The sequence below is a fragment of the Dasypus novemcinctus genome, chromosome 24 (assembly GCF_030445035.2).
Source record: "Dasypus novemcinctus isolate mDasNov1 chromosome 24, mDasNov1.1.hap2, whole genome shotgun sequence".
NCBI lineage: Eukaryota > Metazoa > Chordata > Mammalia > Cingulata > Dasypodidae > Dasypus > Dasypus novemcinctus.
The window spans coordinates 47707076-47734125 of NC_080696.1; the positions used below are offsets into that span (position 1 = coordinate 47707076).

General features: G+C 49.1%; 1 protein-coding gene and 1 pseudogene across 1 annotated transcript in view; both read right to left on the reverse strand.

The window, feature by feature from the left end:
• JPH2 (junctophilin 2) overlaps positions 1-27050 on the reverse strand; it is a 78540-nt gene that overhangs the window by 38168 nt on the left and 13322 nt on the right. Inside the window, exon 2 of the mRNA XM_058287126.2 lies at positions 17329-18109. Within this exon, the coding sequence (XP_058143109.1) occupies positions 17329-18109 (781 nt within the window). The remainder of the gene's footprint in view (positions 1-17328; positions 18110-27050) is intronic.
• LOC111766681 (U6 spliceosomal RNA) lies at positions 20692-20779 on the reverse strand (annotated as a pseudogene).

Sequence of the window (27050 nt, forward strand, 5' to 3'; positions counted from 1 at the left end):
AGGCCACGGTATGACCTCCCACAACTGGGTGAGCTCGTCAGTCAGAGAAGAGGGGAAAGGGGGCTGCAAGTAGGGGGAACAGCAGAAGCCGACACACGAAAGGTTTAAGACCACACACACACAGAGCGTGTTTCAGAAACGGAGAAAAGGCCAGCCTGACGATGCCAAGGGTGACTAGAGAGGATGGGGGCACTTGATAAAGGGCACCCAAGCCATGTTCACTGGGTGCGGCAGAGACCGCTTAGCAGTTCACAAACCAGTTTCCTCTTCAGCTTCCCCGACTCCCTTGCAGTGAGGTGTGGCCATGAGACTGGACTCTGGGCAATGGAATGTGAGAGGACATGATGTGCCCCACTTCCGGTCTGGTCCACAAAAATCTCCCACTTGCATCCTTCCGTGTGTTTCCTCTTTTCACCACTTGAGGCAGAAGAGCATGACAAACTTGGAAGCCTTCTGTTGAAGATGGCAGAGCCACAAAGTGGAGGAGCCTGCGTCCCTGAATCCTTGCCTGGAGGACCGCTGCCCGTTGACGAGGGCACCCACTTTGGACTTATCTGGGTGAGAAATAAATTTGTCTGTGATCTGTGCTACATTTGTGGGTTTCTTTGATTCCTAGTGTAAACAGTTGAAGGGCTGGGAGAAGATGAGGAAAAGGGGGCAGTGGTGGTCCTAAGAGTTCCTATCCATCTGGGTGGCTCGTTTTCCAGTGCCCCTGCAGCAAGCCTCAGCTGCAAGATAAACCATTTGCCATAAGAGGACAGAGTGAGGGACGGAGATTTGCTCTCTTTGGATGAGACTCAGGACGGTGCCTCTCGGCCTCGATACCCATCCTCCTTTCGTTTGAAGTCCTCAGGCTAACTAGTGACAGTGGCTGGCAAGCATTTAGTGAGTGCCTGCTGTGTGCAAGGCCTAACCACGCTTAAGCACCTCTCCCCGGAGTCCCACAGAGTCGAATTCCTGGAGCCCAGGCCCTTCAGAGATTTCAGGGATTGGCTTTCCCTCCCTCAGAGGCTCAGGGAGGAGGAGTGTCTCTGAGCAGAGGGTGCTGGCTGCTGGCGCAAGAGGGACATGGAAAGGTTAGGTGGCACCAGGCCATTCACTAGGTAACACTGCTCCTGTGAATTCTATTTAACCCTCCCGATTCCACCAGGAAGAGAGTCTCACGTGATGCTAATATGACTTTAACACCTCTCTTTGGATCCTTTTTTTAACAGAGAGCGCACAGCAAGCAACCCTGTGCCTGAGCTTTTCGCAGGCAACAGCACTGAGAGAAGATTTAATGAGGTTTTTCTTTCTTTTCTTTCTGGTTAACTTCTTTTTATCCAAAACGAGATTTCCACTGATGGTCATGGTCTAAAGTGCCTTCATAAAATAAATCCAGGTTTAAGAAAATGTAAAGGTTTTTTAGAATAGTAAGGAAATAATCCAGATGGTGCATGGCTTTGGCAAACCTCAGGAAGGTACATCGGTGACTGGCGCTTGGGAAATCTGCCTTGTCCCATGCTGTCACCCCTCTGCGCCTTTGCCCAGGCCGGTCCCTCAGCCTGCTCTTCCACGCTGACCTCATTTGGCTACCTTGGGCTATGTCTGGGCTGAGGTCATCTCCCAAAGAAGCCCCAGTAACAATAGCTGCACGTGGCTGGGCCGTGGGAAAGGCCAAGGCCAAAGGTGAAACTGGGGCACCTGCTTTTCCCAAGGACAAGGCAAGGAGAGCTGAGTGCTCAGGGAAGGGCAGGGACCTTCACAGGGTCATGCCCAAGTCTGGGGCAGAGGCCTTCTCATTGTCAAACCATGCGGCTTGGAAGATAAAATGGAGCAATTTCTAGAGAGCCACAATTGCCCTTCAGGGAATTGATACTAGAAGTATACCCATTCATGGGTAAATGATGGGTGTACAGCTTTACCTAACATAGCATAAGTCTGGAAGCCACCCAAACAACCATGCTCAACGACAGGGGTCTGATTAAATTATGGCCATGGAATGGAATACCATGTGGTGCCCAAAACACCTGGAAAATGGTTAATTTTATGTAATTTCACCCCCCAAAAAATGGTAACTAATAAATTCTTTATTTGGAAAGCTATGGAAAGCTCTCCAATCTATCCATAGTGAAGTGGGGAAAAAAGCAAGGTTTGGAGCAGGATGTATATAATATGCTACCTTCTGTAAAGGAAAACAAAAAAAAAGACTCTACGCACTTGCTTACATCAGTTAATTCATATGAAATCACCAATCCATAGGTCAAACATGGTCAAATGTCAGGAATTTCAACTGGTCCCACTTAATACCTGTGCAAGATACGTCGGGAAGGAAAGGAAAGAAACTACAGACAGTGGTTGCCTGTGGGGTTTGGAGGTGGGAACAAGATGTGGACAGAGAGGAGTCTTGAAGCATATGAACATACAATCTGTTCAAAATTAAATTTAAAAAATAAAGAAGAAATCCCTTGGGCCTCCCAGAGCAGATTCTCGGTAGCACTCTGCACGCCTCTTCAGCCAGCCCAGCTGGACGGAAGAACTGGGCAGGCCTGGGCTCTGGCGGGGGTGGCCCCAAGGTAGCCTCTGGCAAATTCTCTTTTAAAAGACCCGCTCTTTGGCATTTCGGACCCTCTGCCTGGGGTCAGGCTCTGGCAAGACTACAGAAGTCCTGTAGGGTTACAGCTTTGGCACAGAGTTGCCGGCCTTGGGGTAATACCCGCTTCCCAGACAGGGTTGCTCGAAGCCAGGGCTGATGGGAACAGCGTTTCAGCAGTAATGTGATAGCCCCCTGCAAGGGATACGGCTTGGCCCACGGAGGACTTGGAGATGAGCCCATGGCACAGCCCCTCTGGGGACCTAAGCAGAGCAGCTCTCCCCGGGACGACTGCTGGGAGGACGGAAACACCTGAGCAATCCCGGAAGAGACCTCAGCCTGTCTGGGCTCCCTGGTTCTCTGCTCAATTACACGGGAAATAATCATTATAGTAAGAGTGAAAAGAGTTACAATAATAAAAGTGACGACTGCTACCACTGAGGGATGCCTGTGTGCCAGGCACTGACTGTCCTGCCCATCTGGGAGGTGAGGAAAGGCCCCCAGGACCCGTGCCCGCTCACCTATGGGCAAGGCCCTTCCACGGCACTGTCCACTGGGGCTTTCAGCAAGAAGGAATATGCTCCGTAGTGACACAGTCCAATACAGTAGCCACCGGCCACACGTGGCTACAGAGCACTGGAAAGGTGGCTACTGCCACCGAGGAACAGTACTTTTAATTTATTTCATCCTAATTCATTTAAAGTTAAATGGAAATTGCCACATGTGGCTAGTGGCAACCACATTGGATAGTCCGGTGCAGCTCCAGCCCATCTCCACCTCCCTCTGGCCTTTTGTCCTACTCCTCCCATCCCCACTCCAGCCACACCGTCTCCCTGCTGTTCCCAGAGCAAGCCAGGCACCCTCTCTGCTTAGAGCTTTCTATTCATGCTTCCCTGCTGGATGGCTCTCCCCCAGAGATATCCCTGTGGGGAACTCTTCCAATGTCTTCATGTCTTTGCTTTAAATGTCACTTTCTCCATGAGGCCCACCCTGACCCCTATTTAAAAAGGCAACTGCCCCCTCCACCTGCCTCCAGCACTCTCCTCTCCAGCACCCTGTGGGTGCCCTCTGACGTGCCTGGTCATCTATCTGTTATGCCTGCCGTCGGTCTCCCCGCTAGAGGAAACACATTGTGGAATGTGACTGATGCCTTAATTGAGTAAGTAGGAGGCTGCCTCTGCACTTCGGGGTTTTCCCATAATAAGATGATTGAGACCTCGTGTCAGTCAACAAACACTTCCCAAGCCTTGCCTATGGGCCGGGCACTATGCCAGTGCAGGCAGCTGTCAGGGAACATGACAGACAGGGTCCCTATCCTCAAGGAGTTTGGAGCAGAGAAGACAGGACGAGTAAGGACAACGGGGGATGGGAGGGACAGTTGAGGCAGGGACACACAAGATGCCAGGGACACATAAACCCGGCTAGCTGTGGGCTCAGAGCTGGCCCTAAAGAGGAAACACTCCAGCTGAGCAAGGCCTGGGGAAAGATCAGGGCCCAGCGAGGCACACAGGAGAAGAAAGCATTGCAGGAAATGGTACAGCATGTGCAAAGTCCATAGGCAGGAAAGAGGAGGAACTGTGGCTGCAGGTGAGTGACGGGAGAAAGGTACAAGATGGCGCTGGTGGGCTAAACTGGATGGAGCCAGACACAAAGGGTGTGTGGGCCAAAGCAAGGAATCTGGAATTTCTACAAGCAGACACCCCTGGGGCTGGCATGGCATCTTCTCAATCCACCTCCAATTTCACCCAGAGCTGGGGTGGAAGTTCCACGCAGGTGAGGTCAGACTCACCTGGCTCTACCAGCATCCCACCCGTGCACAGCTTTCTGCCCAGAGCCTTTCCCGACGCTGCAGGAGGCCCCTTCACCCCACACTCATCCCAAGGATAATTGCAACCCAGGGATTTTTGCCCCTAGGGGAAACACTCAACAAATGGGGGACCCGAGGCTATGGGTAGTGTTTCCCCATGTCTCCGTCCTTCCGGTGGGCAATCCTGGGAGAATTCTGCTCCAAGACCCAATGGAATGCAGTCCCTGGGGTCCCCAGCGGTGCCTCGCGATAATGCACACTGACGCGGGCGGTTCCTTCTTACCTGTTTCACTTCCCACTGGCTCCCTCTCACCTCCTCCTTCTTGGTGTCAATTCACAAATAAATAACCTGCATCCAAATCCTGGTCTCAGGCTCTGGTTAGGGAGAAACCCAAACTAAGGGCCCCATGGAAGTTTAAGGCACCAGAGTGACATGATCAGGTTTACCTGATTAAAAGCTCACTCTGGCTGCTGAGCAGAAAAGTGTAGAGGAAGAGACGCCGAGAGAGCACTAGGGACCCCTGCAGGGGTGCAGGGAAGAGAAGGTGGAGGCTCACAGGGCGCGTGGCAGTGCAGAGAGAGGAGGGACTGGAGACAAATAAGGGGCGCGTGGCCCCCGTCAGGACCAAAAGAGCCACAGGCAAGGGTGGCCAGGCGGGGAGGCTTGGCCTGGGCGTGCCCGGCTGCGAGGACCAGCCCTGCCAAGGTTGCATCCCTGGAGCCTGGCCTGGCTCTGAAGGGCTGTTGCAAAAGGGCTATTTATAGAGAGCTGGGTGTTTACTTGAACCTTTTGAAGACTGGACTTTATTTTTAACTCCCCTAAGCAACAGCAGGGACTGGCTGTGTAAGGACTTAGGAAGTCAAGTGGAAGTTGGATTGGGCTTTGGAAACCCAAGAGAAAGAGCCTTGCGCTCGCTCCGGGAAGCGTGAGGCTTGGAGGAGAAGCCCACCGGCCTCCCCGTGTCCCAGTCACCTGAGTCTCTGGGTGAGAAGAAAAGAGCAGTGATTGGCCGGCAGTGGCCTGCGCATCCCGCGTATTTGCTGAGGTCAGACCAGGCGCAGCCCTTCACACACATCTCACTGGGCTGGCACAATTGCCCCGGGAGGCGGGGCTGTTATTGTCCCATTCTGCAGGTGAGGAAGGTGAGGTTCATAGAGGCCCAGGTACACACAGATGACAAGTAACAAAGCAGGGCTGGAACCTAAATTTCTCAGTCTCCGCAGCCTTCCCTCATAAGGAGTAAATGAGATGATGCATCCAAAGGGTGCCAGCCCAGAGCCTAACGTGTGGGAGTGAGAATGGGTCCTGATTCTGGGCCAGCCTGGCCCCAAACCCTCTCCCCCGTGAGGCAGGCTCTCTCGTGAGGCCTGCCTTACAGATGAGGAAATGCAGGGACACAAAGCTTGGGGGGGCCACTTGCCCAAGGCCAGGCAGCCATGTGGCCAAACCCATCTTCCTTGCCAGGGGCCCAGGCAAGCTCTCTTCTCTGCCCCCAGACCATTCAGCTCAGAGGCTGGCCTTGGAGTCACAGCTGCTCTGACAATTCAGGAAATTCCATTTCATCCTGGTTTTGAGTCTCGGGGAACAAAGGGATTTTGTTCATGTAGGCTTTACTGTTTATCAGCTGTGCTACCTTGGCCATGGTAAAGCTCTGTGCCTCAGTTTCCCCATCTGTAAAAGGGGAATTATATGAATTGACTCAGCTTGCAGTTAGATCAGAGCCTGCCACATAGGAAGTCCTCCACACTCCTCAGTAATGTTAACCATTATTATCCAGCGCTCACGTGATCCTCCAAGAGGTATCAAGTGCCTTCTATAACCTTTAACCACAAATGGTTGCTGCTTGCTAAGGCTGGGCCAGCACCCAGGTCTCCTGACTCTCATTCCAGTGCTCTTTATACCTCTGTTTGCCACTCAAGGTCCTTCTCCTTACAGATGATGAGGAAAGGGAGTGAGGTGAGAAAACGAGGAAACAAAGGATTCTTAGTTTCTATCCCACCTGTTGACAATGTCCTGTATGGAGAGGGGACGTGTTCTGAGTGAAGGTGACCTAAGCTGCCCTTTGAGGAGCTGCATGACAGTGGATTCATAATAGCCCTTCGCTGTGTCTACTCTGCGTCCTGCCAACATTTCCATCTCTATCATCTTCCCCGAGATCTCTGCACTAGCCTCCTCCTGACCCCCAACCTCAGTTTGGCCCCTGCCACCCAAACCCTCATACTAGCAGCAAGAGTGGTGGTCCAGAAACACACACAAAGGGGACGTATGGGCAGCAGAGAGCCGACATACATGATTGTCCAGGTATTTGTGATTGTGTGTATGCGCATGCACGCACATGCTGGTGGATCTACATGTGTCAATGTGAGAGAGAGTTTACTGAGAGATATGCCAGCCCTTGCTCAGTCTAACTCTGGTGCCTGACCCTCCCTCTTTTTCTTCACCTCCTCCTTCATCCTCTCCTCTACTCTTTGCCATTCCCCAGCTCTCAAACCAAGTTCTCCCACTTTGCTATGCAGGGCAAAAATTGGGCTCCCAAACTCAGCTCCTTCTTTTACAAATCAAAGGATTTACAGAAACCTGGAAAACTCAGCTTTGTCAGGGCCTGATGAGGTCTGTAGCCAAAGGCCACCCTCTCCTCTCCATGCCCTGGGTAGGGCAGGCCACACAATGCTTTCATAAAACATGTGAATTCACTGCCAGTACCTAGGAATTGGGAGATTTTGGATCAATCCAACATTGTGCACCTCCTGATGAAATACAATATGAAGAAACGAACCATCTATGAAGAGACCAAGATACCCAAGACAATCTTGAAAAAAGAACAAAGCTGGAGGACTCACACTTCCCACTTTCAAAAATTACTGCAAAGCTAGAGTGATCAAGAAAGCATGGTATTGGAGTAAGAATAAAATACAGCTCAAGGGAAGAGAAACGAGAGCCCAGAAATAAACCCCCACATGTATGGTCAGCTGATTTTCAATACAGTGCCGAGGCAGTTCAACGGAGAAAGAACCATCTTTTAAACAAAGTGCTGGGACAACTGGATCTCAACATGCAAAAGAATGAAGTTGGATCCCTATATCATACTATACACAAAAATTAAATCTAAACGGATCATAGGCCTAAATGTAAGACGTAAAACTATAAACCTCTTAGGTAAAAACATCGGAGTATATCTTCATGATTTTCAATTAGACAATGGTTTCATAGAATTTATACCAAAATCACAAGCAACAAAAGAAAAAAAACATAAACCGGGCATCATCAAAATAAAAAAACTTTTGTGCTTCAAAGAACGCTATAAAGAAATTGGAAAGACAACCAACAGGATGGAAGAAAATATTCGCAAGACAAATATTAATAAGGGACTATATTCAGAATATATAAGAACTCAACTCAACAATAAAAGGCTAAATAACTCGATTTAAAAATGGCGAAGGATTTAAATAGTGATTTCTCCAAGGAAGATTTATAAGTGGCCAATGAGCACATGAAAAGATGCTCAACATCATTCGTAATTAGGGAAACGCAAAGCAAAACCACCATGAGATAGCACTTCACACCCACTAGGATGACAATCATCAAAAGACAGACAGTAACAAGTGTTGATTAGGGTGTGGAGAAACTGGAACCCACAAAGATTGCTGGTGAAAATGTAAAATGGTGCAGCTGCTTTGCAAAACAGTCTGGCCAATCCTTAAAAAGTTAAACATAGAGTTACCATATGGTCCAACAATTCCACGCCTTGGTATAAATCCAAGAGAACTGGAAGCAAATGTTCACACAAAAACGATTGCACCAATGTTCACAGCAGCACTATTCACAATAGCTGAAAAGTAGAAACAACCCAAATGTCCTTCAGCTGATGAACAGTTAAACAAAATATGCCCTACATATACAATGGAATGTTGTTTGGCCATAAGAAAGAATGAAATCTTGACGCCTGTTACCACATGGATGAACCTTGAAAACATTATGCTGAGTGAAAGAAGCCAGACACAAAGGACCACACATCACATGAGTCCACTTATATGAAATATCCAAAATGGGCAAATTCATAGAAATAGAAACATCAGTGGTCACCAGGGGGTTGAGGGAAGAGGGGAATGGGAAGTGGCTGATAATGGAGACAATGTTCTTCTTGGGGTGATGAAAATTTTGTAGCATCAGAGAGTGGTTTTGATGGTTAGGCTAATGTGTCAACTGCCCCCAGTAATGGTGCCAGTTGTTTGGTCAATTAAAATTAGCACTGGGCTAATTGTAATACAAAGGCATTTCATGGAAGTTAATCATCAGTGAGTTGATTGCATAGATGGCTGGTTACATCTACGATCAACTGAAGAAACTGCCATCGGCAATGAGTGACATCTCATCCAATCAGTTGAAGGCCTTGGGAAGCGATTTCAGCATTCAGAGAGAGAATTCCAGTCTCTACTTGAGACAGTGTCTCCCTGAAATTCATCAAAGACCTTCACTGGAGCTCCTGGTTTGCGGCCTGTGGTATGGAATCTGACTTGTGCACACCCACGGTCGCATGAGACAGTTTTATAAAATCTCATATTATTCACAGATATCTCCTGTCAGTTCTGTTTCCCTAGAGAACCCTGGCCAATGCAGTGGTGATGGTGGCATAACTATATAAATATACTAAACACCTTCGAATCAAATACTTTGAAAGGATGAATTTTATGGTATATGAATTATTTGTCAATAAAGCTATTAAAAAAATTAATTCTGGGGGAGGGGAAAAAAGAGACATAGACATAGCTCCTCATTTGAACAAACCAGACATAAAAATATATTTTGGTTATTATATAGGGAAAAAATTATCCTTAAGGAATTAGTATTAATCTGTTAGTTACGATAATGGTTTTAGAGTTATGTAGGAAGTGTCCTTATCTTTTATAGGAGCACTTGGAAGAAATTAAAGGTGAATCTCATAATATCTATAGTTTACTTTACAATATTTCACACACACACAAAAGGAGCAGCAGCAAAAATGGCAAATTGTCCAATCCCGCTGATGAATATTGGGATGTTCATTATACCGTCTCTCTCTCTTTACCTAGGTTTAAATTTTTCATAATAAAAAGTCAAAAGAGGGATGATTTTAAGTCCGAATGAAAAATTCCAGCTTCTCTTGAAAAAGCAGGAGACATGGTGGCCTAAGGCACATTCCTCCAGAGCAGTGCCTTCCTAGGGGCAGGCGGGAGCAGATGGGCACACTCCCACCACCCTCCACCGCCCAGGACGCAAGCCGGCTGCCTGGCCCTCTGGGTGTTTTAGCTTGCGACCCCTGGCCTCAGACGTCAGGCTCCCCCTCCTCACCCTGACATCCAAGCCTGGCGCCACCTGGCCCCGGTCCGCCCAGCCTCATCCTAGCCTCCCCAGCACCTCGGTGACTCACGGCTCCCAAAATACACCCTGCACATTCCCACCTCCAAGCCTTCGCATATCCTGGTTCCTCTACCTGGATTGACCTTTCCTCCCCCCTCGCCACCTGGCAAGCTCCCGACCAGAGCCACCGCCTGCAGGGAGCTTTCCCAGACCAGCGCCGGGGAAGCAATCAGTTTCTCTTTGCTTTGGCTTCCACCACTCTCCTTCCAACCTCCAGTCCCCGGCTGGTGGTGCTGAATCCTGCCTGTCTTCGCCACCAGGCTGAGTTCAGAGGCTGCTGAGCACCCTGATCCACCACCTGGCACCAAGCGCTGCAGCACTGCTGGTGTGGACTAAGGGCTCGTGAGTTGGAGAAAGGAAACTGACCAAAGATCAGATCATGGCCAAGAGCATTCTAGGCTAGGCCGCCCGGCTTCATCTCCCAGCTCTGCCACTGCCCAGTTGTTGTACCTTGTCCATGCCTCGGTTTCCTCATCTATAAAACTGGAATAACAATAGTACCTCCCTTATAGGATTGTTTTGAAGATTAACCAAGTTAACCTATGTAAGGTACTTAGAATTGTGTCTGGCTTCCAGAAATAAATATTGTATGAATGCTTGTTAATAAAAATTAAACAGGACCAACATTGATAATTAGCAAGCCCCTTGCTTAGACCTAACCGGGGGCTAGTCACCCTCTCCAGGGCATCCTGCACATCCTGGTGGTGCTGGGAATGAGTGTTGGCAGCTCGAAGTCACAACCTGACAACACCAAATTCATTCTTTGTGTTGGTTAAGGAAAGCGCCTCACTTAGATGCCAATAGGTCTTGCCTGCATTTCCAGTTCTTCTCCAAAGACTCTTTTTAACAGAAAAAGCTCAGCACCTTGGCCGTCAATAGTTTGACCTCAGACTCAAATGACATTGTTCTGTTTTCAGAGTATTTTCATAGCCACATCTCTTGATGTTGATTTCCCATTTACAACAGTGACAAGAAAGTTTTCCTTCTTTCAACAAATGTACTTAAGTATTTTTAAGTAAGTTGATTTAAAAATAGTTGGGGGGAGCAGATGTGGCTCAGGCAGTTGGGCACCCACCTCCCCCATGGGAGGTGCTGAGTTAGATTTCAGGTGCCTCCTAAAAAAGATAAACAACAAGCAGATAATAAGAAAACACAATGAGCAAAAAACAACAAGCAGACAAACAAGTAAAAACTATGAGCAGACAGTGAGCAAAAACAAAAAACAAGCAGGGAGCAATATAGCTCAAGCAGCTGGGCACCCACCACCCCATGAGAGGTCCCAGATTTGGTTCCGGTGCCTCCTAAAGAAGAAACAAACAGACAATGAGGAGACAACAAGCAGACAAAGAGCAAAAAAACATGAGCAAACAGATAGGGGAGCCAGGTAAAGGGGTTAAAAATAGAGATTAAGTAAGAAAGTAAGTAGAGGAGGTACATGGATGTAGCAAAAACTGGGATCATGGCATGTATAATAGAAGATGAAAGTGTGAGAAACAGCTTTAGGGACAGTGAGAGGAGGTAGGGCCTCTCTCTGGGCAATTTCTTTCTCTCTAGAGACACCTGGATCAGCCTAGAATGACAGATGTTTCATAAGAACAGCTGGCACTCCATGGAAAGGAAGGTCCAGATAGGTGAGCGAACTTGCCTGAGGATAACGCAGTTAGTAAGAAGCTGAACCAGACTGAAAGCCGGGTCTATCCAACACCACAGTCCACGCTCTTAGGCCCCACACCACGTGGGCTCCTGCTCACTAGAGAATTTCAGTTCCCAGCAATTCGAAAAATCAACTCAAACGCCAGCGCTCAACTTGGAGTTTCCAGGGTCATTCGGGGGAGATGATGCAGAAGGGTGTATGTGGAGGGCAGAACAGTTCCGGGGTCCCTGTCTTCAGTACTACATTGATGTCCCCTTGGTACAAATTCTGAGATGCTCCAAACCTCACACTTTGGGGCAGCGAGAAGCCCCTCCGGGCCAGGCCCCGCCCCTGCCACGGGATGACAACAGTAATCATGGCAGCCAGTGACAACAGCAGCCAGCATTTACTGAATGCCTCCTACTTGCCAGTCCTGCACTGAGTCTCTGATTTAACCCTCATGAAAACACTTTGAGGCAGATTTTATTTTCCTTTTAGAGATGAGGGGATCGAGACTGGAGAGAAGATACGGCAAGCTGGAGGCAGAGCCGAAGTCCGTGCTCGCAACCACTCCTCCTGAAAAGGGGCCATCGGTGAGGGTGTTGGCATGACAACGAACAAAGTTTAGGCACCTCTGCAAACATCTCAACGTCCCTCCATGGTCCAAGTATCCATGACCTTAAAAGGCATTATAGAAAGAGTTCTTGGCCACAGAAACAGAAGACACGGCTCTAGGCTCCCCCTCAAGCACTTAAGGAGATTAAGGCTGTGGGTATATCTCTTTGTGCCTTTCTATACCTCAGTTTCCCTATCAGTCAGTGAAGAGATTGGACTATCTCCATGGACCCTAAATGGATCCAGGGCAGAGTTATCCAAAAAAAAAGATAATGAGCCCCATATGTAATTTACAATTTTCTAGTAGACACATTTAAAAAGTAAGAGGAAAGAGATGACATTAATTTTAACAATATATTTTATCTAACCCAATGGAGCTAGACTATAGTCATTGCAAAATGTAATCAATATAAAAAATGATTAAGAGGTTACTCTACATTCTTTTCACACTAAATTTTCAAAATCTGGTGTGTGTTTCACACTTAGAGCACATCTCACGCGGATAAGCCACTGTTCAAGTGCACAAAAACTACTTTGGCTCGGGGCTAACATTGGACAGCACAGGGCTAGAACCTTTTTCAATCCATAGTCCATTTTAGGAGAATGAGGTCTTCCCGTTTTCTTCCTTCCCCTGGGAAAGCTGTCCTGGTCCCAGGCTAAGCTGAGAGGCGCCACCCAAGCCTCGGGCAAAGAGCTGGAGGCCACCCTAGACAGAAACTCTGGCCCGGGGGTGCCGCTGGGAGGGCTTCCTGCCCCTTCAGTTTCCTCACCAAAGTCCAGGGATGGGGGAAGCATCTCTGAGGAAGACAACCCTGCTTCTCCTCCTAGCCTAACGGTGCCTTTAACTGGAAATTCAACCCAACCTTAAAACCGGATCCAGGCAGCCACACCCCAACAGGGGGCCCACCAGAAATCCAAATCTCCCCTGGGCCACCCCAGTGGCAGCAACTTCTCACTCCAGAGAATCGGCTCCAGGAGTGGGCCCGGCATCCTTCGTGGTGGGAGCTCAGCTCCTTCACATTCAAGGACCAGGGTAGAGAAGGGCAAGATTTTGCTCCCAGCAGGCTCTCTGCCTGAGCTCCGGGAAATCTCTCTTTCTCTCCATGCTTCCAAATCTTCACCTTTAAAAATGAATGTGGGGAGGGGAAAAGGCTGTGGCTCAATCAGATGAGCTCCTGCCTAGCATACGTCCTGGGGCCTCCTTGTGAAGAGAGGCTCGGCCACAGACGCAGTGGAGTGCCACCCAGCCCACATTTGCCGCAGAGAGCTGACTCAGCAGAGGTGACGCAACAAAAGAAGGGAGACAAGCAAGATACACAGAAGGGCCCGCAGCGAATGGACACAGAGAACAGACAGCGCGCAAAAAGTCACAAGAAGGGAGGTTAAAAAAAAAAAAACATGAATGTGGGGAGAGCTGGTATAGCTCAGTGGTTGAGCACTGGCTTCCCACATACGAGGTCCTGGGTTCAATCCCTGGCCCCAGTACCTCAAAAAATAAATAAAATAAAATAAAATAAAAATTTGAACATGGTAGGTGATGATGATGGCTGCTTCAATGCTGGCCGCTCGGTGCCAGGCATCTTACATGCATTAGCTCACCTACTCGTCAAAAGATCTCTAGAAGGAACCAGGTTGAAAGGGATGAAGCAGCTTGGGCAAGGTGACACAGCTATCTCAGAGTTCATGGTCTTCCAAATCAAGGGCCCAAGCTCTTATCCACTTCGCTCACCCATGTCCCAAGGTGACCCAGGACAGTCCTGGGTCTGCAACTACATACACTTGGAGTAATTATTAAAAATGTTCCTCTTGGAAGAACACATATATCTTCCTTACAGAAAAACTCCAAACAAATTGTGTAGATATTCCTTCTTCCAATGGCAAAGCCCCTCCTCCCCTTGAGTGTGGGCTGGGCTTAATGTCTCAGTTCCAAAGAAGAAAGTATGGAAAGGGGGAAATAAGATCTTTACAGCAGAGACACCTGGAACACACCACCTTAACCAAGAGATCAAAGTTGGCACCACTGGTGAGAAGTCTTGTGGCTGTGATGTGCCCTTGAAGGGATATGATGGGAAGGGCACCTCACTTCTGGGGTCTTCTTCCCCACAGCCCATAACCTCAGTCTAATTATGAAAAAGACAGGGACACTCTACAAAAAACCTGCCCTCAAAGTTGTCAAGGTCATGGAAAGCAAGGCAAGACAGAGAAGCCATCACAGACCAAAGGAGATTAAGGAGACATGACAACTAAATGCAAGGTGGGATCCTGGGTGGGTTCCTGGAACAGAAACAGGACATCAGTGGAAAAACTAGTGGATTTCAGATAAAGTCTGGAGTTTGGTTAGCAGGACTGTCCCATTGTTGGTTTTGACAAGTGTATGATGGTAAAGTAAGAAGTTAACATTAAGGGAAACTGGATGCAGAATTTATGGGAATGCTCTATACTATCTTTACAACTTTTCTGCAAATCTAGTATTAATCCAAAAGTATCTGGGTTTAGACAATAAATAATATGTTTACCCTGGTCAAAAGCGTGGCTCTGCCCTTAACCAAGAAGTCTGAAGAAATTTGCTCATATCTTCTTTCCCCCTTGACAATATAACCCACCTACACATTCATGGAAATGTAAAGTTTACAAGGCTTGGAGATAGCAGGATGTGCTGGTTAAAGCTGTGGCGTCAGAAAGCCCTGATTGGCCCACTAGCTGGCCAGGTGGTCTTGGGCATATTACAATCCTTCTGTCTCTAGACCTCAGTTTTGACATCTGTAAAATGAGTTCATTGACTGATGACAATGACTACTAGTACTTACAGAGCCCTTGCTAGGGGCCCATGATGCTCCATGCGGATTCCCCTTCAGGACTGAAGGACTTGTTCCCCCACCTCCCCCGCCAGCTGCTCCGAGGGTGCTGGCTGTCAGCCCTCCCCAGGGATGGCCTTTGGCTGAAGAGTCATGTAGCCCCAGGCCCTGCCCCATTCCTGGAGGGTGGCCGCATTCAGGGCAGAGGGTATAAAAATCCAGCCTCCTCAACCTCAGCTTGGGACAACTCTGAAGGGCCCTCCCTGCTCCCGAGCGCCCCTAGTGGTCGCCTGAGGCCTTAGAGGGGACTGCGCTCAGCCCTGCCTCTCCCGCTGCCTGATCCCGCTTCCTTCCCCGCCCCCAACCCCAGGGGTTGCTCCTAAGAGTGCTCCACCTAGGCTTGCTGCAGGCTCATCTCCCAGTCAGAGCCTTTCCAGGGAACTCACCCCACAGTGGACTGTGGTCCATTGGACCCTCACTAGACTTCTTAACCCGTAGAACAATTCCATTTTTATAGTAGAGATAAGTGAGTTTAGAAAAGAAAACTGATTCGCACAAGGACATACAACTTAAAAAACAGTGGAGCCACACACAAGGAAACTGAAGTTCAGACAGACACTTGGATTGCTCAGGTCATGGAGCTAAACGGTGGTAGAACCAGGATTGGCACTGTTTGCTCAACTCTGGAGACCAAATGCTACAGCCTCCAGGCCAGGCCTCTTAGAGCCACTAGCAGGATGGCTCTAGGCACTGAGACAGGTATGTGCCTTTACCACCTTCCCAGCACCCACTGCTACCCCTGCACTTCACTCTAAAGCCCAGTTTCCTCATTTGCAAAATGGGAATAATAAACAGTGCCAACCTCAAAGGGTTGTTGTAAAAGTTAAATTAGTTAATACACATGAAGACACATACAGTGGCCGGCACCTGAGTACCCCCTCTATAAGTGATAGCTGAAAAACAAATCACATAAGCAAAGTTGCAACCGTGTTCAAAGGAGAGGTTCATATGGCTGAGTGACAGTCTGCCTGTGACAGGGGGAATGGACCTCATCAGTTATCTAAGAAAGTCAGGCTTGACCTGAGCTCTGAAGGAAGAGGGGGTGTTAACAGGGCAGCGAGAGGAAGGAAGGGCAGTGCAGGCAGAGGACTCAGCAAGAACGAAGCCTTCGGGCAGGAGGAACTAAAGAAGGACTGATGAAAGGCCAACAGGACCAGCACAGACAAAATCCAGGTCCAGGGCAAGAATGGTAGAAACTGAGGCTAGGAGGAGGTAGGAACCAGATTATGAAGGGCCACTCACTCACTGGTGATTTGGGGCAAGTCACCTCACCTGTCTGAGCTTTAATGATCTCGCCGGTAAAATGAAAATATCTTGTAAAAGGTTTGAATGAGTCAATATTTGTAAAGCACTTAGTGTCATATACATAGTATGTACTATAAATGTTTGGAGAAAAATTAGAGCTTTATCTGAAATACAATGAGAAGACATAGAGGATTTGAATACAGATGTAAAGGCAGGTGCTGGGTGGATGGGAGGGTAGCTAGATGCATGGTTGGGTGGATGGGTGGGTGTGGCTGAATGAATGGAAGTGTGGATGAACTGTTGGATGGAAATATGGTTGGGTGATGGAAGTGGTTGGATGGATGGATGATGAATGGGTGCTTGGATGATTGGGTGGGTGAGAGTAGATATTGTTTGGGTGGATGGAAGTTTGGATGATGGAGTGGTTGGGTAAATGGAGGTGGTTGGGTGGATGGATGAGTAGGTAGTTGGAAGTTTGGATGAGTGTCTGGGTACTTGGATGGGTGGCTGGGAGGATGAATGGGTGGTGATTGGATGCTTGAGTAAGTAAAAGGATGGAAAATTGGATGGCTGGATAAGTAAATGATTCGGTGGATGGAGGGTTGTTCAGGAGGATGTTAGAGAGGTTAGGTAAACGGAAGGGTTGGGTGGCTGGATGAGAGACTGGGTGTTTGGCGACTGAGCAGAGGGATCAGTTGGGTGAATGCAGGTGGTTGTTGTATGAGGGGAAGGATGATGGTTGGATCAGTGCCTTGGTGACTGGATGGGTGTCTGTGTGTTAAATGGGTGGGTAGGTGGGTGGATAGTTGACTGGATGCTTAGGTGGATAAACTGAAAGTTGAGTAGGTGAGTGGATGAGTAAATAGTTGGATGGAAAGAGAGTTGTTCAGGTAGTTATTAAAAGGCTGGGTGAATGGAAGGATTACATAAATTTAGGGTTTGGGGTGGGTGAATGGGAGTGGTTGAGGGGATGGATGGATGGATGGATGGATGGATGGATGGATGGATGGATGGATGGATGGAAGGACCGACTGGTGGCATCAGATTCTGAAGAGTCTCCATTTAACTCTCTACAAGTCTTGGAGAACTCCTGGCAGTCAAAAGAGCAGTAACAGGTTTAGAGACTGCTTCTTAAGTTGTCCGGCCCCAGGACCCCTAACCTGAGGGGGATCCGTCCCTTCCGTCCCCAATTGGGGGTCCTACCTGGAGGCGGCGATCTCAGCCTTCTGGCGCGCTATTGCGGCTGCTCGCTGGGCGCCCTCGACCCCGTGGTCCACCTTCTGGCGGACTTTGTTGCTCTTGAGCGGCAGCACGCGGCGCTTGGTGCCCTTGACCAGCACGTTGTGGCGGTACTTGCCCTCCTCGCGGCGGCCGTCGGGCAGCGTGGTGCAGCCGTAGCCATGGCGCAGGTTGTCCAGCCACTCGCCCTCGTAGCGGAGGCCGCTGGAGCGCTCGCTCACGCCGAAGCCCGAGCGCTTGTCGTTCTTCCACTCGCCCATGTAGGTCTCGGTGGTGGTGGCGTCGATGTCCGCCTCGAAGGGCGCGGCCTCGTCGGCGCCCTCGCCGAGGCTGGCGGTGGAGGCGGCGTCGCTGGCGCCCGAGCTGAGGTCGCTCTTGAGGAAGCTGACACGGCTGCGCTGGCTGCCCAGCGACGTGCGCGACTCGGCGCGCCGCAGCTTGCCCAGCAGCGCGCCCCGCTGGAAGAGGCCGCCGCCCTTGGGCGCCCGCGCCGCCGCCTCGGCGTTGGCCAGGAGGCTGAGCGCGAAGCCGCCGCGCGGGATGGCGGGCGAGGGCAGCGTCGGGCCGTCCGAGGCCGGCGAGGCGGGCGAGTCCGGGGCCACCGTGCCGTTGCTGTGCTCGCTGCGCAGGGACGAGAGCGACGTGCGCAGCGGCGAGCGCACCACCACCGCCATCCCGTAGGGCACGCTCTGGCGCACGCCGTAGCCGTGGCGCATGCCGTTGGTGAACTGGCCTTGGTACGTCCCTGTGGGCCAGGAGAGAGTCCGTTAGTGGGCCGGCCCGCTGGGGTGCACAGTGACCCGGGTGTGCAGGCGCCGGAGCGGGCAAGGCGGGGTGGGCCTGAGAGAGGGAGCACGACCCCCAGTGGGGCAAAGAGTGCCACAGTGTGGAAGGAGGCAAGGCTCTGTGTGTGAGGTTAAATGAGTGTGCAAGCTCTTAAGTGGGCAAGTCAGAGGGAGTTTGTGCAGTGGGGTAAATGCTCCAAGTGGTGGGAGTGTGTGAGGTCACAAGTGTGCAAGGTAAGGTGTGGTAGTGTGATTTGGAGCATTGATATGTGAAGCTGTGTGAGGAAATGAGACTCTGGGAATGGGTGAGAAATAAGTATGCAAGGACATGGGTGGGCAAGCCGGAAGGTTTATGTGATGCTGTGAAAATTTCCATTGGTGGAAACACTTGAGAGTGTACTTTGTACACACTCAACTGTGCAAAGTAGAGTGAGGTTTATGTCAGAGCATATAAGGTGAGGTCCCATGAGTGTGTGAATTTAAATGAGTGTGCAAAGAGTTTGGAACCCACAAGAGAGAATGAGTATGCAAACGCACAAGTTGGCAAGTCAGGGTGAGTTTGTGCAGTAGCATGAATGTTTGCATTTGAAGGAGTGTGCAAGGTTGTGGGAGCATGGAAAACCATGAGTGTGCAAAGCAGTGCGTACACAGTAGGGTGAATGTTTAAGATCACGTGTGTGTGACATTATAGGGCTGTGTAAGGTTATAAGATCCTTCAAGGTTTTGAGTGTACAAAAAAAGGTAAAATTGAGTGAGGGTGCAAGGCTATTAGAGGGCCAAAGAGTGCAAAGTTATGTGAGTAGGCAAGGCCCTATAAGTATGTGAGGATAAATGCATGTGCACGGTTATCCTAGTGAGCAAGGTGATGTGACCATCCAAGGTCACAAATGAGTAAAACAGTGAGTTTGCATAGTTGTGTGAAAGTTGGAGAGCATGGGACTGTGAGTGTGAGTTTGTGCAACTTTGTATGTACAAGAGGCTTTTAAGAGCATGCATGCCAGTGTGAATGTAAGAAGTCTTTTGACTGTGCAAGATCATGAGTGTGCAAGACAGTGTGTACACAGTGGAGTGAGTGACCAAGATCCCGTGGGGCTGATATTACAGGAGTATTCCAGTTTACATGAGTGTGCGAGTTCAGGTCATTGAGGCTTAAAGCACAGAGTAATGTGAGCACTTGAGGCTGGGCGAGTGTGACAGGGTGGGCATTAGTGAAACTGATACCACCCAAAACTATGTGCACACAGAATAGTGGTGTGCACAGGGAGGTGTCAGCCACTGAAGCTTCTTGTACACAAGGAACTAGAAGTCCCAGGTGTGGGTCACACGAATCTTACACGGGTCGAAAGTCAACATTAGTAGAGGTTAGGAGCACAGATTCTGAGTCCAAATCCTGCCTCTGCCCCTTACTAGCTGTGTGACCTTGGGCAAGTGTCTTACCCTCTCGCGCCTCAGTGTGCTCATCTGTGAAACAGAGATAATAATCGCATTTTACCTCAGAAGGCTGTTTGAGGTTTCAATGAGTTAATATCTCTGAAGACCTAATATTGTGATTCTACAAGTTGGGCTTGTGGCTCATACAAGGTGGCTCGTATGAGGCCACTGAGTTGTAAGAAGGAGCTAATATGAAGTTGTCAGAATGTCTGCAAACTCCACCCGAGGGCTCTGTCCAGAACCTTCTCCCCGTTCTCCCTTGGTGATTGTATCATCCAGTGATTTGTAACTGTCCCAGCTTCTTCCCCTTCCCTCTGCAGCTCCAGGGATCTGCTTGGAGACGCCCTGTCTGATTTTCACGGTTACCTCCAACTTGTCACATCCACCCATACGCGCTAACACACACACACCTGTCCACCGTTTCGGTCTTCTCTCCTGGGGCAGCACCACTGAAAACCACCCAGCGTGTAGAAGAGCTCCTGATCCATGATGTCCACCCAGTGCAGGTGGGAATGCATAGCCTTTGTTTTCTACACAAGTTGATACTTGCCCCTGGTTAACAGAAACAAATGGCCTTCTTCCCACCAAATACCCAGGAGTGGATGACTGGGTCACCGAAACAGCCAACCAGCTAAGGGACCCCTAAGCTCCACCAACAGACGTGTCCCACTCGGGCCTTTGCGCCAGCCGCTCTTTCTACCTGCACCGCTTCACCTCCAGAGAGCCTTCGAGTCTTCGCTCGATGAGGCCCATCCTGACCACCGTGTTTAAATTCGCATCTGCCCGTGCTTCCACCAGTACCCCAGCCTCCCTGTGCACACCTTACCTGCTCTCCGATCCGCTTTTCCTTTTTCCCGTAGCATTTATCACCTTCTAACAAACGGTATGACTTCTTTGTTGCGTTTATTGCTTTTCTCTCCCTTCTAAGAAGCACTGTGAGGGCAGGGATCTTTTCTACTTTGTTCTCTGCTGTATCCCCAGTACCTAGAACAGAGCCTGCACACTGAGGTGCTCCTTAAATATTTGTTGAATGACCTGCTGAACCTGTCCAGAAACTCCAACCCATGGTGTGACCTTGGGAAAGCTCTTTCTTTTTTTCTCTTTTTTCTTTTTTCATATGGAATGCTTCACAAATTTGAGTGTCATCCTTGTGCAGGGGCCATGCTAATCTTCTCTGTATCGTTCCAATTTTTTTTTTTTTTTTTTTAGTATATGTGCTGCCGAGGCAAGCACTGGAAAGCCCTCTCCTAAGGCCTCGATTTCCTCATCTGTCTATGACATGTTAGGATTTGGCCTAACTCTGAGATGTTGGAGATCCAGGAATTGGGGCACAGTGACTCTGGAGGTGAAGGATGCTACACCCAGATGCCGCCACACTGCCCAGGCTACTCCAGCTCAGGGGCCCCACCCCACCCTGCCCTAGCCCTTTCTGCTGACAAGCCCTCATTCGAGAGCAAGTCCAGTGCCTCGGGCTCACCCAAACCTCTCGGCAGTCCTACGAGGAGGGTCCCGATTGTGCTCATTTGCAGAAGAGGAAGCCGGTGATCTGAGAGGTTAAGCAGCAGACCAAGGAAGCTGGATCCGAGCCCACCATCTGAGCCTGCACTTCTCAATCTGGGCTGCACTTTAGAAGCACTAAGGGAGCTTTTTTTAAAATTCTGATTTAATTTATTGAGGAAGGGGTTCTCTGGTGCTTCCTCTGTCCACATTGGTCTTTGTGTGGCAGGCAGGAGCAGCCAGGAGTGAGAGGGACACCAAGGCTCTCTTTTTTTCAATGACAAGCCATGAAAAACCAATAATCATGAATCTCAGCTATAAAAGGGCTGAAGAAAAATGGACAGAGACTGGAAGAAACAAGATAATTGGGCATTATCTCGTGCAGGATGATGCAAATATAATCTCCATTTCATAGGTAGATTGGTGTTCAGAGAGGTTACGTGACTTGCCCAAAGTCACACAGCAAGGAATAGCAAAACTGGGATTTGAACCCAGGTTTAACTGAAGATGAAGAAGTGGGAAAACAGGATTGGGCGGGGGGGTGCACGTACACGGAGAACAGGGGAATAAGAAAGTGGCACAAAGGATAAAAAATGAGGAGTTGGATAAATGCAAAACTACTATTTTCCAGTTTCCAAGTTCATTTTCGTGTGATCACATGGAATTGGAGACAGAGAGACAGAAATAAACAGAGTCAGAGACCCTAAGCTGCGGAAACTTGCTGATTCTCAATTTCATGTCTGAAAAAGAGAAAAATCATACCCACTTTCCAGATGGGGTTGGAGGATTAAAAATGAGACAATAGAAAATGGAAATAAAATAAATAAAATTTAAAAAAAAAAAAAGTAAGGGGAAACGGACTTTGGCCCAGTGGTTAGGGCGTCCGTCTACCATATGGGAGGTCCGCGGTTCAAACCCCGGGCCTCCTTGACCCGTGTGGAGCTGGCCCATGCGCAGTGCCGATGCGCGCAAGGAGTGCCGTGCCACGCAAGGGTGTCCCCCGCGTGGGGGAGCCCCACGCGCAAGGAGTGCGCCCGTGAGGAAAGCCGCCCAGCGTGAAAAGAAAGAGCAGCCTGCCCAGGAATGGCGCCGCCCACACTTCCCGTGCCGCTGACGACAACAGAAGCGGACAAAGAAACAAGACGCAGCAAATAGACACCAAGAACAGACAACCAGGGGAGGGGGGCAAATTGAATAAATAAATAAATCTTTAAAAAAAAAAAAAAGTATGACAAACATAATGAAAAAAAACTTTTATATCTACCTATTTTAAATTCTGAAAGAGGGCTAAATGGAAATGTTCTTGATAAACTTCTTCTTTACTTAAAAATTAAAAGAAAGGGGGAGGAATTTTTTGTTTTTCAGAAAACATGGCTATTTATGGGTCTGATATAAGTTCAAGGAAATAAAGCCTGGAATGAAAAAAAAAAAAAAACCGAAAATGGAAATAGCCCAAATATCCATCATCTGGCAAATGGATAAACAACAGTAATAAAAAGGAACAAACTACTATTATACACAACATGGATGAGTCTCAAAAACACACTAAGTGAAAGAAGCCAGAAGCAGAAGCATACAAACCGTATGGCTAAACCCACGTGAAATTCTAGGACAAGCAAAACTAATCTTTAATGGCAGAGGCAGATCAGTGGTTGCACAGGTGTATACATTTGTCGAGACTGAACTATACATGTAAAATGGGAGAATTTTATTGTATGGGAATTATACCTCAATAAAGCTAATTTTAAAAATGAATTATATATAAATGACTGAAAGGTCAACTTGTAAGAAAAAACAACTTGCACAATGTTCTGCAAATATCTGTCTTGAAATCCTCTTAGCTATGCCTTGTAGATGAATCTAGAATCTGCCACTTCTCAACACCCCTACTGCTGTATCCAAGTCACAGCTATGCCTCACCTGGATTTTCCCAATGGCCTCTACACAGATCTCTTGGCCTCTACCTTTGCCCTCTTCCATGTATTCCTAACACAGCAATCAGAGGGATTCTACTAAAATGTAGGATCACTGTCTTAACACTTTCCGGAGATTTGCCTTCTCACTCAAAGGAAGAGCTGAAGTCCTAGTGACCCACAAGGTCCTTCCTGATCTCATTCCCATCCCCACTCTGTTCTCATCTCCTACTCCCCACTCCCCCTTCATCCCACTCTGCCACAAGATCCTCCTTGCTTTTCCTCCCATACACAGCTCACCTCTCCTGCCTCATCTTGAACTGCTCTCCAGCCACACTGGCTTCCCACCTGGGGACCTATGCACATGCTTTCCCCTCTTCTTGGCATGCTCTTCTCCTCCCTCTTCCTCCCGCCAACTTCTACTGAAATGTCTAGCTTTGGCTCAATGGTCCTGCCTCAGGGCCTCTGCATTTGCGGTTTCCCTCTGCCTGAAATGTTCTTCCTCTAGATAGTTGCATGACTTGCCATCTTCAAACCTTTATGCAAATTGCACCTCCTCAGTGAAACCTCTCTTGACCATCCTTTTTTAACATTTCATGCATTCCTCTACCTTCCTTGTTTTAAATTTCCGTCATCGCATGTCTAATACAACACTTTGCTTCTTATTTTTGTTTATTGTTTATCTCCCTCACTAGAATGTAAGCTGCATGAGTACAGGGATTCCTTTTTTGTTGTTCACTGCTGCAACCTCAGTGCCTAGAATAGTGCCAAATAGGTGCTCAGTAAATACCTGCCGAGTGAACGAATGCGTTAACAGCACGCATTCTGTAAAAGACCATTCTCTTCTTTCTGCTCTTTCAATCTGCAAACAGCCCGGGAAAATGCCCAGGCAGGTCTTTTATGGTTCCTGTTATACAGATAAAAAAACTAAGGCCCAGCAAGGACAAAGGACTTGCCCAAGATGGCACAGCTAATGAATAAGCCAGAGCTAAAACTCATATCCCTGTCTAGCTGTGCTCCTTCCAATTCTTCCCAGAAGAATGAAGGAAAAAATATGAAAGGGGAAAGTGAAGAAGAATGGATCAGGGAACACGGTAAGGAAAGAGAGAAGACGTCTCATCGCTGTGTTGGACGACCTTAGGAAACTGAATCCACCAACCCACCTTCAACTTAAATTTGCAGGAGATGAGCTGACATGGTCCCTTTAAGGCCAAGAAAAACCGAGATGGCAACAGGGAGCAGCTCTTGGCCATCAGTTGGGAGGGAAACAGCCAGGCTATATAAGGAAACTTACAAGCAAGTGGCAAGAGGCAGACACCCAGGGGAGACTGGGAGTGACGGGCCCTGGGAAGGGGGAAAAGCCAAGCGGTCCCCAGCCTGACTCTCTCTAACACAGGACGGTTCTCTCTGGGAACGGAAGGGACCCGGCGGCAGGAGGGAGAGCAGGAGGCCCCGCCCACAGCTGACCGCTTTGAGGACGGAAGGGCCTCATCCCTTGGCTTCTGGGCTGGCCTCCTAAACCCTGCAGTGCTGCCCGCTGCCTCCACCTCCAGGCCTGGCCTGGGCTGCCCTGCCCACCTCCCGCCTCTTCCTCCACCAGCCACCCTGGCCTCCCACCTCAGGGCTCTTCCTCTCTTCCCCTTAGCCAGCTCCTAGCGCGTGTCAAGCTCCCGCTTAACTGTGACTTCCTCCAGGAAGATTTCTGAATCCCACCTGAATATCGCCTGAAACAGCCACTTTTTCTTGGCCCTTTTCCCAATTGCAGTTAAATAATTATTCTGACGTTTGCGCACGGTAAGCCTTCCCTGCAACTTTGCTTCCGAGTGGCGCGATGGCCGCTGATCCGCTGCCACCCAGCACCAGGCGCAGCTCCCGGGGGGCCGTGGACACCCGCGGTAAGCTGGTGAATCGCTGTCTGCGAGTGTCTTCTCCTGAAAGCCACCCTGACATTCTTTGAGAGCACACAGTAGGTGCTCAATAATGAAAGGCAGTGGCAGCCAAGCGTATTTAGGTCTAGAGTCTGCAACTCAAACCCCAGGAGTCCCCAGGGTCCACGCGAAAGGCTGGTGTCGGCCGTGAGCACAGTAAACACTCTCCTACCCCTCGGGGGGGGCCCCTTTTGTTCAAGAAAACCCAAACGGAGGGAGCAGCTGTGGCTCTAGCGGTCCGTGCCTCCCTCCCACATGGGAGGTCCTGGGTTCGGTTCCCAGTGCCTCCTACAAACAAAAACAAATGACAAACAAATGAACTCAGTGGAACTGATGTGGCTCGGTGGTTGAGCACCAGCTTCCCACATACAAGGTCCTGGGTTCAATCCCCAGCCCTGGTACCTAAAACAAAAAAACAAAACCAAATGCACTCTTTCTCACTTCAGTTGCCCATTTGGTTTAGCATAGCATGGCGTGGGTTTTAACCTTAACTCTGACACCAGGTAGTTCTAAAAACAATTACTTAAGTTCACTGAGCCTCAATTTGTCCTTCTGTAAAGTGAAGGGAACACTACCTATTTCATGTGGCTATTCATTCATCCTTTTGAATTTGACAAATATTTGCTGAGCATTTGCTAAGGACCATGTTTTCATCGTGCCAGAAGCTAGAGATACAGTGGTAAACTAAATAAAAGCAATCCTTGCCCTCCAAGAGCTTGGAGTCTAATGCCAGGAATAGACTACAGGTAATCAAACAATCACAAAACTGAATGCTGGGAAGCCGCAGCAGTGGTCCAGACCAGAGGCGATGCTCCAGGCCTCGGGGGACCTGGACGGGGAGGATTCTGGGAATTAGCATGTGTGAGGCAGCTGGCCCAGGGCCTGGCACACAACCAGTGCTCAATAAAGGCCAGCTTTGTGGCCTTTGCTCAGTCTTTGCTCAGAAAAGCAGGCCCAGAAAGGATTAACCAGGAAGATGAAAAGGACCCAGGGAGGACAGAGAGGACCCAGGGGGAGAGAACAAGCCCTGTTCCTGGGTCCGCCTGGGGCTGGGTGTGTAGAGGAGGGAGCCCAAGGGCTGGGATACTGAGGACCTGACTCGGGAAGGCCTCGGAGCTTCTGTCTTTGGGAGGAAGACAATTTGGGGGTCCACTCACCAGTGAGGCCTGGCTCCACTCCCCGAAACACACACCAAAGGGCAGTTCCAGAAGCCACACCTATACTACACAGTCTACCTTCCGGGCCAGATTATAATTTGGGCATGGGAGATTTTTTGGAGCCCTCAGATGATTCTTCTATGCAACCTGGGTTGAGAGCTATAAAACCTCCCAACTGACCCCCAGTTACCACCTGATTGGATTAACCAGCATGCTACCTGGTGCTTTAGCATACGGATACCCTAGCTGGTAGACCGGGCTCTAGCAAGCGCACATACTTCTGTAAGCCCATTTACTTCAGTTGTCCTCATTATTGGGGGTTAGGTGACTTATTTATTTATTTTTTTAAAAGATTTATTTATTTATTTAATTCCCCCCTCCCCTGGTTGTCTGTTCTTGGTGTCTATTTGCTGCGTCTTGTTTCTTTGTCCGCTTCTGTTGTCGTCAGCGGCATGGGAAGTGTGGGCGGCGCCATTCCTGGGCAGGCTGCTCTTTCTTTTCACGCTGGGCGGCTTTCCTTACGGGCGCACTCCTTGCGCGTGGGGCTCCCCCACGCGGGGGACACCCTTGCGTGGCACGGCACTCCTTGTGCGCATCAGCACTGCGCATGGCCAGCTCCACACGGGTCAAGGAGGCCCGGGGCTTGAACCGCGGACCTCCCATATGGTAGACGGACGCCCTAACCACTGGGCCAAAGTCCGTTTCCCCAGGTGACTTATTTATATTTATTATGTAAAGCAATGGAATATAAGTGTACAAAAGGATTGTTATTTTTTTTAAAACAAGCTGAGATTTTTTGGACATCAATAAAGGACAGTCCCTTAAAAAACTGCTCTCAAATTAGGTGTAAATGAGACAACGATAGAAGATTGAGGGTGAAATTATTAAAAATCTAGATTTTTTTCTTCACACAGGTTGCTTTGAACGTATCTTTAACTTCCCTCTCCTCTTGAAAGAAACCCAAAGAAACTGGAA